Consider the following 17,329-nt stretch of genomic DNA (forward strand, 5'->3'; position numbering starts at 1 on the left):
GGCAGCTTAGCTTCTCTCTTCCATGTTTTCATATTAAGGTTGTTCTACGAACCTGTAACCACACCCTGTGGACACACCTTTTGCCTCAAATGCCTTGAGCGTTGCCTTGACCATAATCCACTTTGCCCACTCTGCAAAGAAAAGCTGTCAGAAGTAAGTATATCCTTGCCCAAATTAACAAAACTGCACAAAGTTGTGTTCTTCTCCAAGCATCTGTGTGGAAATCTTTTGTGCTCTACTTGTGAGCTGCATCAGCAGGTCAAGGGAGATGATTCTGCCACTCTACTCTGCTCTGGTGACACCTCACCTGGAGTACTGTGTCAAGATCAGGGGTCCTCAGCACAGGAAGGACATGGAGCTGTTGGGGTGGCTCTAGAGGAGGGCCATGAACATGATCTGAAGGTGGAGCATGAGGACAGGCTGAGCATTGAGGTGGTTCAGCCTGGCCAGGTGGAGGTTCCAGGGAGACTTGATTGCGGCCTTTCAGTACTTCAAGGGGGCTTATAAAAAATATGGGGATAAGCTTTTTAGTGGGGCCTGTTGCCCATCATAGTTTTAAACTAAAGGAGGGTCAATTTAGACTAGATACGAGGCAGAAATTTTTTTATCATGAGGGTGGTAAAACACTGAAACAGGTTGCTTGGAGAGGTGGCAGATACCCCATTCTTGGAAATGTTCAAGGTCAGGCTGGATGGGGCTCCAAGCAACTTGATCTAGTTAAAGTTGTCCCTGCTCACTGCAGGGGGATTGAATTAGATGACCTTTAATGGTCTCTTCTAACCTAAACTGTTGCATGATTCTCTGAAACCAGCACAACACAGTATTACCAACAGCATCAAGCTGTGCATAGACCTCATTTTCTCCAAGATATATTTGGCATTTCTTGGAAGACAAGGGGTTTTGCTTAAAGAAAGGTTCTTGAAGAAATAGAGGCTTCCAGTATCATGTCTGGGTCACGCTTAGGGAGTGCCAGCCACAGTCCTGTTCATACCACATCTCCAGACTGTATATCTGCTTGTGGTGAATGAAGAACGGGTCACTCCTTGGCGAACACTTCTGCTCCTGCAGACATGATGTTTCTTAGAGTATTTCTTGCCAGTAACTTGACAGCTCTAGGTGAAAAAAAATGCATACATCTTTTGCAGAAGTGAGGAAGGACTGCCTTTTTTTCCTGGTAGTACAGCTCCTGCCAAAAAATAGGGTATGGGGGGGTTATAGGTAAAAGGACACTGGAGTCAACCACGTATCCTGAAGTGGAAGTTTCAATGCCTGAAGGCCAAAAAGGATGAGAAATCAGTATGGTCCTAACTAATGTGCTCTTTGGCCTTTGGAAAGGATGGCTTAGGAGGAAGAGATGTTACCTGTCTTCTTGTTATCAGACTTAAGAGTTGACTCTTCCTTGCAGTTTCTGGCAAGCAGAACTTACAAGAAAACCGTCCTTACAGAAGAACTGATAGTCCGTTACCTGCCGGAGGAGTTACATGAAAGAAAGAAAGTTTATGAGGAAGAAATGAAGGAATTGTCAAAGTAGGCTCTCTTTATACTACTGACTGCTGTTATAAAACTATTTTTCAGTATAAATTACTGAAATAGCTTCATTTGCTTATGAAAATGCGTAAAAGGAATGAATTTGTAAACAAACCTGCCAGATGTTTTGTGGTTTTGACATGTTTATTGCAGATAAACGAGTAATAATATGCATGGATGTTGGAGAGGCACAACAATATTTTTAAAATGAAGATAATTGCTTTTTGCTCTGAAACAATATAATAGTTATAAAAGTTATAATGGGGGTTTTCTGGGAGTAGAATTCAAATTATAAATGGGTTATACTTCAGGTCAGGAGAAGTTCAAGGATCCAGTTTTGTCAGTGACTTGTGAATCTTATGCCATAACTCATCTACAAAGTAAAACTAAACGTGCAGTTAAGCCTGAAAAAATTAAGTGAATTAGTGGGTTTCAAAATAAAAAGGGCTTTACTGAGGTTGAGGATTCTCTACCATTTTGTTTTGAATGTGGCGTGTTGTTAAGTACCTAGTCACTGTGAAAAGTTATCACCAAAATTTTGTGATACGTATCTAATCTAGGTCTATCAGTATGCACATATTTGGGAAATTGGCTATTATTTCCTGACTTTTCCTCAATGAAAGTAGATTAGAGAAATTGTTTACTTATGTATAAACTGAAAGAGTCTGAAATATGTTTGTCTTGTAAAAATGACAAACCTTTAACAGATACACATTTATGAAGAATGAATCTAAGGAAACCATTGGAATCAGTCTTGTGTTAAGGGTTCATGCTGAATATAACTACCCAGAAAAAAAAGTGAATTTTTCTAAACAATTATCTTGCAGTTTGAATAAAGATGTTCCCATCTTCGTATGTACCATGGCCTTTCCTACCATCCCTTGTCCGCTACATGTCTTTGAACCTCGTTATCGCCTAATGATAAGAAGATGCATGGAAACTGGTACCAAGCAGTTTGGCATGTGCTTAGCTGATGAATTAAAAGGGTAAGGAGATGAGCTAAGAATGTCCTGTTGTTGCAGAGGCTGTTGTGACGATAACGAAATACTACAACACAGTATACTTGTCTCTTCAAACCACTGTGGTTCCTTCCTGTCCTATGAGAACCAATACTAAAGTTGCTTACTTCTTAGTTCTGTACTTTAAACATTCCTTTTGACACAAAGATGTAATTTTACTGGTCCCCTGTTGGATGGATAGCAAGAATGCAACTCGTCCTGCTACTGCAGGCTACAAAAATAGCACTTAATTGGCTGTGTGGCTGGAAAACTTGCTGGCCTGTTTGTTCCAGTGAAAACTGACTGTATAAGGTTCCTCCTCTGTCTGCTCAGTTAAGAAAACCAAACCAAAACAAAAAGAAGGTAAAAAATCCAGACCTCCCATAGGCTTCCTGCATGAGTGGTATCATTTTAATGAGACAAAGTATACCCTTGGCTGAGAAGTGTGTTTTGCTGCTGAATGTTGAGTATTGACGTTTGTCTTTACCTCTGTGTTGCAATGTCTAAACTATCTGCTGTGAGCAAGTGAGTTACATTGTCTTTCTATATGATTTTACCTTTAATTCATTTTTGTGAATCCTGACATTGATGTGTTCCCAGCTTCCTATGCAGAGACTGACTAGATGACAGTTAAAGATCCCTTACAACACAAAACTATTCTATGATCCTATGAAAACCTTCAAGTTTTATGTACTTCACAGATAATAGGCTTTTGGGTGAAGGTGATAAGACTATGCTCGTTGGAGAAATATGAGGTGGTCTTAAGAAGTCTGCCTTATGAGGTGTAATAGTTGCTGACTTCAGAAGATACGCTGGGACGATGCAAGCTGTAGAATGGATGACAGGCATAGGAATTTTTAAGAACACAGTAGGCATCCTCAGGAGCAGCATTTTTATATGTGATCATCATTGGAGGTGAGAGGAGGGCAGTCATATCGAGGCTTGGCAGCCTTGCTTTGTCCACTTCATGTTTTTTGGGGGGAATTTTTTTATTTTTCTGCCCAGCTGGACAGTAAGGTGGCTATAGGAATATATGAGATGCTACAGCTTCCAGTCAGCTGTGGCTGTGCTGCAGTGCCATTTGGCATGTTGTCAGTGCTGCACTCTGGAGTTCACATTCCAACAGCAGCTGATGCTCCACAGTTCCTTTCAGGCCTGTTACCAGTTTTGTGGAAGCAAATACTTGTAAGAGTGAGGACAGAATGACTCTAGGACATGAGTGAAATTCTTCTTATATCCATGAAAGCTTCTGGAAGAGCCAAACTTACTTAGAGTCGGGTATAATACAGAGGGCCAAGGGGTTACAATCCCCAAAACACAATAATTGGTTTGTTAGAAAATACCATGAAGGGTATTTTAAAATGCAGCCGGGGTGGTTAGATTTCTGTGTGTGGTCTGTTTTAGGTTACTAAAATAATTCATCTTTTTGAGCATGATAATTTAAATCCAACACTGAAGCACAGAAAGCCTTTATCTATAGACACCTCGCAGGCTGTTGCAGCTTCTTACACAAGTAAAGAAGTTCTTTTGTTTATTCAAAATTGCGAAATCACCTTGGGAATAAGAGTGGGGAAACTTGTTTTGCCTCATCTACTAAGACATGGATACATACCTCCCTTGAAAAACACAGTGACAAAACATGTTCAGTTCATTACCTTCCTCTGTTTTATTTTTCCATTTTAGGTTAAAGCTGGGAGAGGAATGTAAACCTTTAATGTGTCAGTACATTTTATATCCTTCTCCAGGTGCTTTCTTGACCTCTTTGATTAACAATACTTTCTAGCCAAAAGTAACTTCTTAAAGAACAACAAAAAAGAAAAAAATCATTACTTCTGCATTATTTTCTAAATCCAGTATGAATGTCACTAAAATCCTTAATAACAAAGAATTGTTATGTAGCTGTTTAAATAGTGTTTAGTGTAATATTGCTGTAATAAACTAATAAACTCGCTTTTTTAAAAAAGCAATCCTACTGGTAACGTACAAAGGCTTAGATGTTTGCAACTGTACTCTTCTTACTTGTCCTGATTTTTTTCCCTTATGGTGGCTGGAAGAGAACAGTTGTTCACAGTGGTGAGCTTCCTCTTTGCCCCTCACAAACCCTCAATTTCTGGTAGAGCAGAAGCAGAAGTCATTTCTTCATCACTCAATTCTAAGAAATGACCAAGCCCTGGTAAAACAAGTGTTTCCCTGATAAAAAATTTATCAGACCCTGCAGGGTTTTGGTATCTTGAGATGAGACTAGACACATGCAGTACTTTCTCCTGCTTAGCAGTAGGCTGAGGTGTAGAGCTGCAAATGTATTGTGGTGAAGAGTCATTGTGCAATCACCCTCTCTAGTGAAATCACTACAGCACAAAGGTAGAGTAGGTAAGCCTGATAAAGTAAAAATTTATTGCGTGCTTGTTTCCAGGGTGTGATTAAAACCTGTGCCTACTTTAAATATAATGGATACAAATGTGCTTTTCTAGAGTATTTTGGGGTTGTATTGATTTTTTTTTTTAAAGAAAACAGATGCAACAAAAATCTTGCTATATAGAAGCCTTTTTCTTCTAAATCCTGCAATCCTCTGCTTACACATTGGAGTAGGGGGATAGCCCTCACATTTGTTCCTCAGCTTCTGGACTTACTTATGGTATCTTTACCCATCTTGTTTTCTTTGCAAACCAGGTGGTTGCCACCAGCAGCTGGCAACTCCTAACATGAAACATGCTTCATTTAGTTTCCTGTCCCTTTCTGACCATCCCACCAATATGCCCTGAAAATGCTGCTGTCCAGGTCCTCTGAGGGAAGGCAGAAAGGGTGGGGGTTGTGTGGCTTATATGAATAAGCAGAAATGTATTGTCACCAAAGCAGGATCCTCTTTCAAATAAGAAGTGCTCAATTAGGCCCAGTATTTGTCCTGATGTCTGTAAACACGTGTTGATGACTTCCACTTTTATGCCCTTCTGTCATTTCAGATTTGCAGATCATGGCTGTATATTAGAGATCAGGGACGTAAAGTTTTTTCCTGATGGACGCTCAGTTGTTGATACAGTTGGTGTCCGTCGTTTTAGGGTCTTAAGCCATGGCCAGCGAGATGGATATAACACAGCAAACATCGAATATCTTGAAGATAAAAAGGTGATCTATGGTGCAAAGTTATTCATACCCATGTATTGCTGGATTCACTTAAATAGCCTTTCCTTGTTGCATTTCAAGCTAGCTGTGCATTATTTTAAACCAATACCATTACAAATACACTAAAGCTCTATTTTAAAACCGTGGAACAAACTTTTTCTCTTCTTTCCCTTCCTTTCTGCCCTTATAATTATCTCTGCTTAAAGTGTTACGGTCCCTTCATGGATCTCAAAGTAGCTTCTGAGAGGCTGAGGTCTGTCATGATGTGTAGGTGAAGTCAGAGTAACATTTTAAAACGGGTACAGAATGAAAGTCTTCTAAAAGCACATGCTCCGGTTGGTAGAGAACTGACTGTTCTCTTGCACTGAACAGACAGTTGGCACACTTCCTATGTCCTCCAGGCTCTCATTTACAGAAGTGGTCCTCAAGTAAATGTTGGGGCCCACTCTTAAAATGAGTTCCAAGGGACATGTAGTTAACTGTGCCCTATACTAACATCTGTCAGAGCTGACTGAGAGCAGAGAAATGCAGAGAGGGGAGTAGCTTTTAAAAAGAGGTCCTCTTAGAAAACCTGTATCAGATGAGGGGCTTATGATGGGTGTTGGCCAAAAGGTGAATTTTTGGCCATGCTTAGTAATAGCTTCCTGGATCATCTTCAGACCATGTCTATAAAACCCTGATTAGCTCTTAACATATTCTCATGCTAGTTGATGGAGTTGGTTTGGTCATACAGCTCTTCAGCTCATTCTCATAGTTGAAGTGAAAGTCTGTAAAGTGTTAGTGGAACTTTTCTAACCTGTGCAGAATGGTGCAGTTTGTCAGGGCACAAAGGGTACATCTCATGGAGGTGTCTCTGCCTGTGCAAGGCTGGAGTAGGTAGTCGGCTCAGGGTGAGGGCTCTGCTGTGTTTAAATTCCCAGTGAAGAGTGGTAGAACACAGGTATCAATTCAGTGTTTGTAGATGATGCCAGAGACCCACCTCATCCTAATTAGAGTGAGATTGACCTTGTCTCAAGTGAGAGACTGGTGTCTGTGTTCAGCACCCTGCATTCACATTGTATCAGATGGTGAGAAATCTCAGTCCAAAGATGCCTGTTTTATCCGCTCATAGATACCTACCTTAAGGTGAGATTAATTGCCCTCTAAAGCTGTTTCTTCTCATCTGTGAAAGGCATCCACAGCAGCTACATCAGATATTCATCTGAGTAGCATAGCTGAAATCCCACCATTGATATGTACACGTTAAAGGGGAAAAAAACTCAAACACCCCCCCCCAAAAGCCAAACCAAACAAAAAACAAACCACAAAAATCAAAACTCAAACTCCGCCCACAAATCACCAATTTGTAGTGGGTTTTGCCTATTGTTTTTTTTGGTTTTTTTTCCCTAAGAGCTAATAGTTAGGGTTGTGCAACTAAAACACTTTGCTGCAATGAGGGTGTGTTTCTTCATGGCTGTTTCTGGTATTGGGAAAGTATCCACTTTCCCTGCTTTCTGCCTGCTCAGGTGTCTGTCCTCCTCCTTCTCCTTGGCTGTCCTACCATAGCCTTACCACTTCTATGGAATACTGCTGGTCTCTTAAGGGCCATAGACACCTCTGTCTCTGTGCTCGGTGGCAGTAGTGCTTGTTTTGTCTTGCCAGACGATACACCACTGTTAGAGGTTGTTCTGTGACAGGGACTCGAGGTTGTGGGTTTGAGATGATTAATATGATGTCCCAGGGTTAGAGGGCAGATTCTTCTGTTATGCCCGTATTTAGGAATGGGTATTAGCAGGACAGTTACTGCTCCAAGAAATGTCACTTCAGAACACCTAGGGGAGGGTAAAAAAACTCCAGCAGCACAAGTTTGAAATCTGAGACTGAGGCACAGTTGGTTTAGATAAGAACATTTGAACAGCTGTAGTCACTGCATTATTTTGCTTCGATTGCTTCTGGGGAAGCGTATGGGCTCCACGGTATCAAACCTGTTTTGTTCCATTTCCCTTCTTTTAACAACAAGGTTGAAGGACCAGAATATGAAGAACTTGTCCGACTTCATGATTCAGTTTATGATCAAGCTGTTGCCTGGTTTACTTCTCTTAAAGACAATATGAAAGTGCAAATTCTCAATCATTTTGGGTCCATGCCAGGAAAAGAACCAGAGCCACAGGTAATAAAACCTTCCTACTTAAGCAGCCTTATTCTATATATAATTTTTATAGTAGACTGTTTTCTGACAGATTTTTGCTATGGTTTTGTACATTCTGAATCTTATTTACCCTGTTTTGGTCTTTTGGCGTGAAGCATGGAAAACAGTATATCTGTGTAATTTGACAGCTGAAGATATAGGTTCTTAGTTGTGGATATAGACAAAGAGAACACCTGCAATTAAGTGTTTAATTGTTATTTGAACTGTTTTGTGGTAACGTTTTTAGCAAATACAAGCTGAGAAGGAAGGTGATGTTCTTAATGGGGCAGTGCTGGTGAATACATAATTGGTGAATACATCTTTCCATTCTTTTGCAGAGCAACCCCAGTGGTCCTGCTTGGTACTGGTGGCTCTTGGCAGTGTTGCCTCTGGAAAACAGAGCACAGCTGGCTATATTGGCTATGACCTCCCTTAAAGATCGTCTTATTGCCATCAGACGCGTATTGATATTTGTGACTCGCAAAAGACCCAGATAACATGGACTTCAGTTGAGTGGGCACTGAAAATACATCTCATGATGTAGGTTGTTCGAGGGGAGGGCAAAGGGGAGGGGTTGTTCTTGTATTTTTAAAAGATTCCTTCAAAAAGGAACAGCCCTTTCTGACTAAGTCCTGCATCCATCAATTGCATCAGTTTGTTATCCTGGGTATTCACCAAACCTTGCACACTCTCCTGTTATCCTGATGAAAACTGAGCCTCTGCAAAGCTGTGCTACATTTAGAGTGTAGCTGATGGATGTTGATAATTGCTTCAAAGTACTGCGATAGAGTTGATGTTTCTAGCCTGCAAGAGAGTTAAGTACTAGAGTAGCACCATTGGCCTGCATGTGATTTGGATTTTCACTTGGTAGGAAAAGGAAACTGGACAATGGATTGAAGAGGTGTTTCCTAGACTTATAGTGAACAGAAGAAGAGTTATTGCTGCCCAGCAGAAATATGCATGAAGACCATAACTGACAGTACTCTCTGTCAGTGAATCAGAAGGCACTCTGTCATAAACCCACATCTCTCTCTCTCTCTCTCTCTCTCTCTCTCTCTCTTCAGCAAATAGTAGTCTAAGGAAAAAACAAGCATTTGTGGTCAATGCATCTGAGGATGTTTGGATCAAAGAATAATAGCTACTGAATAATTACACTATTAAGTAGCCTTAGGTAATCCCTCCTTTGTGATTTATGTGTTGTAGCAGAATGAGTATGTACAAAATGTTTGGAAAGGTGTACTTTGGTTTCTTTGAAAAGAAAAACCAAAGTAATCCTAGGTGGTCTTACCACTAAATTCAAATCAAGCCGCTCCCTAAAGTATGATAAACACTGCTGTGAAATAATGATTTCACCCCAAGTAGGAGGAAGGCATGCTGCAGTTTACTCTGAGCACCTGCTCTGCGAGCGGGACCAGCGAGGATGAAAGGTGGGGAGGTTTCCATCTCCCTCCTTCCTGCAGTGTCATGCCAACCTCCCATTACATTGAGGTGATCTCTTCTGAACGTGTTTCAAACCGGAAGTATTGTAGTTTAGTACCAGTTGCTGTATGGGATGGGAATCAGTCCACAGTAACACCGTGAAACGAGTCACAAACTGAACCTATAAAGGCAAGTCTCAATGCAAGCTTAAGTCAGGTGTTAACCTTCATTTGTCTCTTTGATTATTTTTTATGTATTATTTTGTTAATATCTAACTTTGATAGCTATTAAATTGATCGCTTGTCAGTCAAATGATCAACATTAGCTCAACTGCCAATGAAATAACTCAGTGTTACCAATTCAGTTGGCACAGTTTCCTATAACCAGAACTGATACTACCAACAGGGGAAAAAAATTGACTTGAATCTCCATGTGCTGCAAGCATAGCAAAACCAGTATAAAGACTTGTTCATGTGCAGAAGTCTGGTAAGAAGAAATGGCTGCTTACCTACATGGTCAAAGTGCCTGGTTTCTTTTTTAGTTCTTTTGTCCTTATTTGTCAATGAAGAGGTATTTAAACTTTTTTTTTTTTCCACTTTGCACATGAATTCTGGAAGAAGACTGCATTAAAATGCCGTGATTGAGATATATTACTTGCTCTCTTTGGGTATTGTAGTTATAACCTGTGTGGTCTGGGAAACAAAAATTGAGAGTTTTTTTTCCTTTCAGCAAATGGCTACCACAAATGGTTTCTGTAACATACCCTGAATGTACTGTAACTGCCTCTACCTTGAACACGCCTTTTCTATTTAAGTAGTTTGTAAGTATATTCTCTGAATTGTGAAGTGCATAATGTACAACCAATGATGTCATAACCTCTACAGTAGCCTTCTGCAAGTTCTGCTACCACCACCAAAATACTCAAAATTCAAGTTAAATGCATTTCCTCCAGGATCTGAAGATAAGGAAGAGGAATTCACTGAAGTGTAAAGGACTGGTTACATATGTGGGGGAGGAAATGTCAGAAGTCGGTAGGTCTTCAGCCCACTGTCACCTGAGCTACTGAAGGGTGATTTCACAAACTAATTCTCGGACCAGAAGATGGACTGTATTTGATCTTGCAATCCTTTCTGTTCAGCTTCCTGTTCTTCCCATTCCTTTCCATGCTGTGTACTTCTTCGAGACTCACTCATCTTGCTCGTTCGTGTGTCTGCCTAGTTTTGAGTATGACTAGCTTAGCTGAAAGAGGATGCCAATGGTATTTGTATATTGCTGGTCCCTGATCTTATATGTGCTTAATTTTACAGATAGGAGTGCATTTAAGAAAAAAAAAATATCAAGGTGCTAGTTAGTGTCTTCTTGGCTTTGCCTCAGTAAATGTTAATATTAATGTTAATATTCTTCTTTGCATAAGTGATTTGTTCAAGTTACCTACTTTTGAGGTACTTCTGAGAGAAAACCCTATGGAAAAAGAGAGATTGTTTACTACTGTTCTGTAATGTGTAAAGACATTCTACATGGGAAGTGACATTACTGTGTTCATGAAGGCCTGCATAGTTAATGGAATGATTGATACTGAAAAGAAAGCTGAACTGTAGAGGGATTTTTTTTTAGTCAAGGTTTAAAGCGGTTTGTGAATATTTCAGTGACTGATGTTTTGGATAAAAGATAATAACAAGGGAATTGTCTGTGTATGGATGCAAATAATCATATTAGCAGCCCAAAGCTGACTTTTCCTCCAAAACATTGAATGCTGATCAAATAGCAAAGCTTTAATAAGTAAATAAAATCACCACTGCCCTGTGGTACTTGCTTTCTAAGGGAAAGTACCAGTTTCATTTTTACCAAATCACCTCTGCCATATAATATCTACAGCATCCAGTAGTACCTCACAGGAAAAGCTAGCTGTCTTATTGCTCTCTAGAGGAGGTGTCCATGTTACAGCCAGTCTACGCTTAGGTGTAACTTGTCGCCAAGGTACATGTGAAAGCATTGGAGCTGAGCTCCTGGAAGAGATAGACAGGATTCGTTGCCTTTCTAGCTCATTACACTTTTCTTGCTTGCTGTCCAAGCAAGGATGCTGGGATATACGATGAGTCTTTTCACTGTGGTGAATGTGGCCCTTCTTTATACATCGTAAAGAGGCCAAAAAGAAAAAAAAAAAAATCCCTCTACCTCTACACCTGTTGTTCACCTGTAAAATTTCAAGCTACAAAATGATATATATATATATTTTAACCTTTTTTGTCTTTCAGAAGCATACTAATTGTTTGCCATTGAGGCCTTTTATCTACTGTATTTTAATATGTTCATTTGATAGTCATCAAGATCTCTTTGTACTTCTAACCTGTAGAACTTGTCATGTTTCTTACTGCTCTTTTTTCCTTGTTCTCCAGTCCACTTTTAAATTGATAAATAGAAAGCTGTACACTCTCTATTCCTGTTACATTTTACACTAGTGGAACTGGTATTTTGGTAGCGCCTTAATTTTGCAGTTGTGAAATGATTGTATCAACTCTTATCTGGGACTTCTGACCAGATGTAAACGAGTATGTTTAATGTAGATAAACTTGAAACCATTTTTTACTGTTTTAAAGCTAGAAATTAAATGGAGTGTGTACATATGTATAAATATAAATTATTAATCTCCACCTTTTTGTATCTAGTAAATACAGGAGAAGTTCATGTTCTAACCACATTTGGCACTTCTTGTTGCATAAACAAAGCCAAAACTTTTTTTAAAGATTGCAATGTTCATTTCATGTATATTTGCAATATTCATGGGAAATGTATTTAATTTATGTGATATTTGGAATAAACCAAGTTGAATTTATAAGAGTGTAAGTTCATGGGGAAAGTTTTATCACTGGGGGATTAAGAGCTAGAGCTGTGGTAAGTAAATGTGGTCTGAGCAGAAACAAGCCACTTAGTGCTGCTGTCAGAAGGGGAATGATAGTTTGATTTCCCCTATGGGAGCCCAAGGGCTGAGCATTGGCCTCATGAGGTTTTAAGAAGCAAACAGCATCTGAGAAGGAGTGGTTGGATGTTGGGGCTCATAAGTTCCATGACAATGGTTTTAGCCCCACTGCGAGAGAATTAGGGGAGGCTGTAAAGATGGTGGCACAGTGGGGTTTGCTGGGGACCAAGGGCTGCCTGTGGCACTGGAAGTGAATGTTACGGGGGGATTTGAAGGGGAGCTGAAGGTCCCCAAAATACAAGGTGAGGGGGAAGAGGAAGGGGCCCTTGGCAGAGGTAGGATGGAGGAGATGAACCTTTAGCTTCCTCAGGAGTGAGCTGTGACAAAAATGGGGTAGGATCATGAAGTGGGCTTTTCCTTTCGTAGCTTCTTAGTTATTTTTTAGCCCTAAGCATGACCTGACTCGCCCCGTAGAATAAACTCAAAAAAATACATGGTTACAAGGAAGAACAAAAAATGCTTTATCGTCTAAGTCCAGTGAATTAAAAGACCTTCAGGGTGTTGCAAGATAGAGGCAATGTTTCAGACTAAGACACTGGACGTGGCTGGCACCATGTAGTGGGTGGTGGGACACTGGTCAGGCTGCAGCAACAGCAAAGCTTTGATCATCTATGTGGGTTCCTTCCAACTCAGGATGTTCCATTCTAAAATAGAGTTGTTGTGAGGGCAAAGCTGAGCCAGACTGTGGAAGGAATATCCCATCCCTCGGTTATGTCTTGCTGCCAGCAAGCTGCTGAGCAAAACCATTATGAAGGTATTTTTTGCAAATACTAGCCTTTTTTTTTCTTTTGGTGTTGGATTGACTTTGGCCTTTGTGTCTGTATTCGCTGAGTGTCTGAGCAAACAAACATCAATTACAGGGCTGCTCTTTTGCGTTTCAAGTGTGTGTAAATGCTGCTTGAGCTGCTTTGGTATGCTGGACAACAGTATTTTTGAAACATCATTCCCCAGAGGAAGGAGGTGGGGAAAGATGACTGATCAAGGTTTTCCTTTCATAACGCAGATCCTTGTGCACCCTGAGACTTGAGAACAGAAGTAAATACAGTAAAGTAACTGCATGAAGTTAATAAATAGTTTTTTTCCTCACCCTGCATGTCCTGTGTTAGTAGATGTTGAGCCCTGGAAAGACAGCATCTCAGATCTGCCTACTTCCCTGGGTAATGCCATTCTGAGAGTGTGGAGTCCCTAGTAGTCTGTTGTCCTATTTGTATCACTCTGCTTCATCAAACCAGGAACCAAAACTAACGCTGCTTCAGTCTGTCCAGCAGCACTTTTTGGAAGCTGTTGGCTATTGAATCATAGAGTAAGAAAGATGAGTAATCTGTAGGAAAAATCTGATACTATCAAGTGAGGTGCAAAAAAGTGAATCCATGCCAGCGCTTTCCTTAGTTCCTCTAACAAATGTGCATACTGCACTTGCAGCTAAAAGACAAGCATGTTTTCAGTCACATTTACTTTACTTGGTAGGAACAAGTTGTTTCTAAGTCGAGATGAATATCACTTGCTGACGACTTTTATAGCTCTGTTCTGCCATATGTGGGATTCTGCCTTGTCTGCTAAATTTGGGACTTCCTGCATACATGGAAGAAATGTCTGTACTTGTAAATGTTGCTTATATTTTTTCTCATAAACATATGCTGCTCTTTTTGTGCAATAGCCACATTGGAGCCCTGCTCCTGGGAGGACCTGGACTTTGAACACAGAAGCTGGTCCTGGGGTTAGGCCAGTTAACTTCACCACAGATGAAGTTAGAGAAACAACTCTGGTCCCTTTTTCCCTACCTAGTATACCTAGAGGCAGAGCTGAAACTTCTCAAGTTACTCAAGCTGAAACTTCTCTGTGTCTGGGCAAACCTGAGAATGTCATCTTTAGGATGGTATATGGAAAGTGGCCATAGCTCCTTCAGCCCATCAACCTATTCATGTTCACCCCAGCATGAAATCCTCCCACCCTCAATTCAGCTCATGAAGCCCACAGGAGATACCCTGCTCATCGTCCTAGGTATTTCCTGTGATTCCCAGCCCCGCCTTATCATAAGATCTGTTCTTCCTTGCTGATCCACTGTTTTCTTTTCAAGCAAGAAAAGAGAGAAAAGGTAAATAAACCAAACACCCAGAAAGGTTTTGCTGACTGGTGGCTGCAGTTGCCAGTTCTTTGGCCAAAGCTGCAATAAGAGAGCAGGTTCATGCAGCAGGACTCATGCCACAGCAGATCTAGCAGAGAAAGAAAGATACTTTTTAAGTAAAAGGAGAAAGGAATATGTAATGTGGTGTCCATCATAAGAGGAGAGATACCCAACTTTGAGCTCAGCTCTGCCCTGGAGCAAGTACCTCCTGTTTTCTGCTGATGGCTGAGGCACTTCACAGTGTTGGCTGGTTGCCCTTGTTGGCTAACAGAAAATGGACTTGGTGTGGCTAAGGAGTCACAGTGTCAGAAAAATGCCTAAATGCTCCATGCCAGCTTTATTTTCTCTTATCTGAAATTGCTTGGCTTAGGCAGAAGGAGAAGGATTGCCTGAATGGAAGTCTACTGAGCAAGGGCCCCAGCACCAATGAGATTTCCCCATTCCCTCTGTTTTTTAGTGTTCAGATGAGATCTATCCCCAGGTTGCATGGAGATCTGAACCTGCCACCAACACATCTTTCAGCAGTTCCAGTTAAACCACCAGTCTTGAGTCTCTTGTTACAGAGAACAGGTTCTATATCAAGAAGTATAACAAGGCTGTAAAAGTAAATTTGGGTTCTGCCTCTCAAGGACGTGTCACCAGAGCCTAAACTGCATCAGGGCCTTTGCTAAAGGGTGACTTCATTCCTCAGGTAGCTGCCTGGAGCCCTGCCCATACTTTCAGAAAACCTGCTGTAGCATCTGGAAAGGATACTGTTCTCTACGGGTACATCAACGTGTGCTTCTTCATGTGGAGCACTCTCAGAGCAACTTCATTTTAAGTAAACCTGTGAGGTCTTACATGGGTGTAAGACCCAAAGGATGTAGACCTTAAAACTTCATTACCAGTGGAAACTGAGGTTCAAATAGAGATATTCAAAGAAAACAAAAGTTATTTACCCAGAACCCCAAATCACTGAGTATGTGTGCCATGTGCATTTCCATCCCAGCCTCCTTCCCCTCCTCTAATTCTTTCTTTCCTTGATCTCTGCTGGAACTGGAGTGAGGGAACACCCGAAGCCCAAGCACTGTGCCCTGTGGTAGGACCAGAGCAATTCCAGATGAATGGCTAATATTGAAGTATCCAGCTTCATTTGCTTAAGGTGCATCATTCCCAAAGTTTAGGCGTATGGGTGGAAAAACTTTGGAAGATAGACTAAGTTTTTATTCTCTCTTGTTCAGTGTTGTTATGAATCAGTTCTCTGTCGCCTCTGCCCCCACACCAGATGTACTTGCAAACGTCAGGATTAAGCTCATTTGAATCCACACAGAGTAAAATCCTCCGTAAGAATTGGATGATGTTCCAAGTAGCCTAATGTCCTTTCTCAATACTGAATAGTGACAGACACTTGAAAAATACAAGAAATTCTTGAATGGGAAAAATTAAAAGAATCTGGCAAGATGTTTCTCCCAAATCCCTCAACTGGAGTCTTCTGTATGTCCTGTAAAGCTTTTTCTTTTCCAAACTTGTATACAGAATTTAAGGGAGGCTCTGACCTTGACCAAGTAATGCGGTATAATCATGGCATCTCTCCTTTAATCCTGCAATATTGTGACGTCAGTACCACAGCGGACCAACACATTCCTCAAGTTAATTGTGCACAAAGATCTTAAAATTTCCCCTCATTTTTGTATTGTTTTGTCCAATCTCAGAACTACTATTATTTCTGGTATGTTTTCTGTTGCTGGAGAGGCCCAAATAGATCACACTTCCCTAAATAAAGGAATTGTTAAAAAAAATGTGCCTCCCACTCTTCACACTCTTGAATGTTTTGTTTGCTGTGTAGACAGTTACAGGGTTGTGTTCAGAACTGTGTGTCTGAATTGCAGGCTTCTCGTTTCACAGAGGTGCCTCTTTACCAGATGGTCCTTTCAAGCAAGTAATTTTCATGTTTACTTAGCAGCAATTGACTCTGCATAAGTGCCAGCTTTGGCCAGACCCTTTCAAATATTGTCAATATGTGCTAATTATACAGTGCAAAGGCTTCTTCATTTTATCTTTATAAGTAATAACAGGTAATTCCTCTTGGAGAATGTATACTAAAACATTGGTAAGAGTTGACGTTCTTCCAGTTGTAGGACAGCCTGGGTGTACATCCTTTTTTTAGCAGTGATATCTGTTCCCCTGTAGACAGACAGCTGCTGATTGCAGTCTGCCTTTTGCTCAGCACTCTGTTCCTTCTGTGCATAGTGCTGGAAAATCTCTTGGCATGGAGGAGTTAAATATTTCTGTGTTCTTGTTTGAGTCATATGTCCCCGAATGGGGAGTGGGTTTGCTTGCAAGCACGTATTGGTTTGGAGCTGGTCCTGGAACAGGAGCACACGGCTCACGTCCGACATGCACCCGCCTGGGCAGAAACCAAGCAACAGCCACTGCAAATCAAAACACATCGAGAGGGGAGGGGAAGCACAAGACTCAGGGAAGGATTAGCCACTGATGCTGTTGCTTTGCCTGCATTCATTTGAGGTGGAAGAAGGAACACAGGGAAATCAGACATTTTTGGCTCTGCCTCTGTTCATAAGCTGTGTGGGAGATTGTTCTCTGGCACAGGCGCTCTTGGCGCAGAGCAGCTGTGTGTGCCCACAGTGTCAAATCCTCTTTCCCATCCAAAATGTGCAGCTTCACACAAACTACCTGTTGGGAATGGGTCCTGCACTGTGCAAATTTAAGGGGGTGAGGAGGGAGGGGATGTAACATTAGCTGGCAGGAGCCTAAAGCTTTCCTCAACTCTTCTTAATTTGCTTGTATAGGCATAGCCTTGAGGATTGTTTTTTAGGCAATGAGAAGTTTCACAATGAGTGGCCTTGAGTGTGTGGGGGGTGAGCACAGCCAGGGGTGGGATTGTGAGGGGGGCAGTTTGGCTCCAGCTGGCTTTGGATATGACACTGACATATGCAGGGCTTTACAGTGTTTTGGCTTGATCTCCCTAGGTGAAATATAAGATCTCGGACTGCTAG

General features: G+C 41.1%; 1 protein-coding gene across 2 annotated transcripts in view; it reads left to right on the forward strand.

The window, feature by feature from the left end:
• Window positions 1–12,069, forward strand: part of LONRF2 (LON peptidase N-terminal domain and ring finger 2) — a 36,223-nt gene extending 24,154 nt beyond the window's left edge. Inside the window, exons 7-12 of one of the 2 annotated variants that reach the window (XM_027894810.1) lie at window positions 39–153; window positions 1,406–1,527; window positions 2,355–2,513; window positions 5,486–5,648; window positions 7,645–7,794; window positions 8,151–12,069. In XM_027894810.1, coding sequence (XP_027750611.1) covers window positions 39–153; window positions 1,406–1,527; window positions 2,355–2,513; window positions 5,486–5,648; window positions 7,645–7,794; window positions 8,151–8,309 — 868 coding nt within the window. In that variant the 3' untranslated portion in view covers window positions 8,310–12,069. The remainder of the gene's footprint in view (window positions 1–38; window positions 154–1,405; window positions 1,528–2,354; window positions 2,514–5,485; window positions 5,649–7,644; window positions 7,795–8,150) is intronic. The other variant, XR_003572465.1, reaches the window with a different exon arrangement.
• Window positions 12,070–17,329: the final 5,260 nt, after the last annotated feature.

The sequence above is a fragment of the Empidonax traillii genome, unplaced genomic scaffold (assembly GCF_003031625.1).
Source record: "Empidonax traillii isolate 1590-97213 ecotype Southwest subspecies unplaced genomic scaffold, ASM303162v1 scaffold443:size705114, whole genome shotgun sequence".
Classification (NCBI taxonomy): domain Eukaryota; kingdom Metazoa; phylum Chordata; class Aves; order Passeriformes; family Tyrannidae; genus Empidonax; species Empidonax traillii.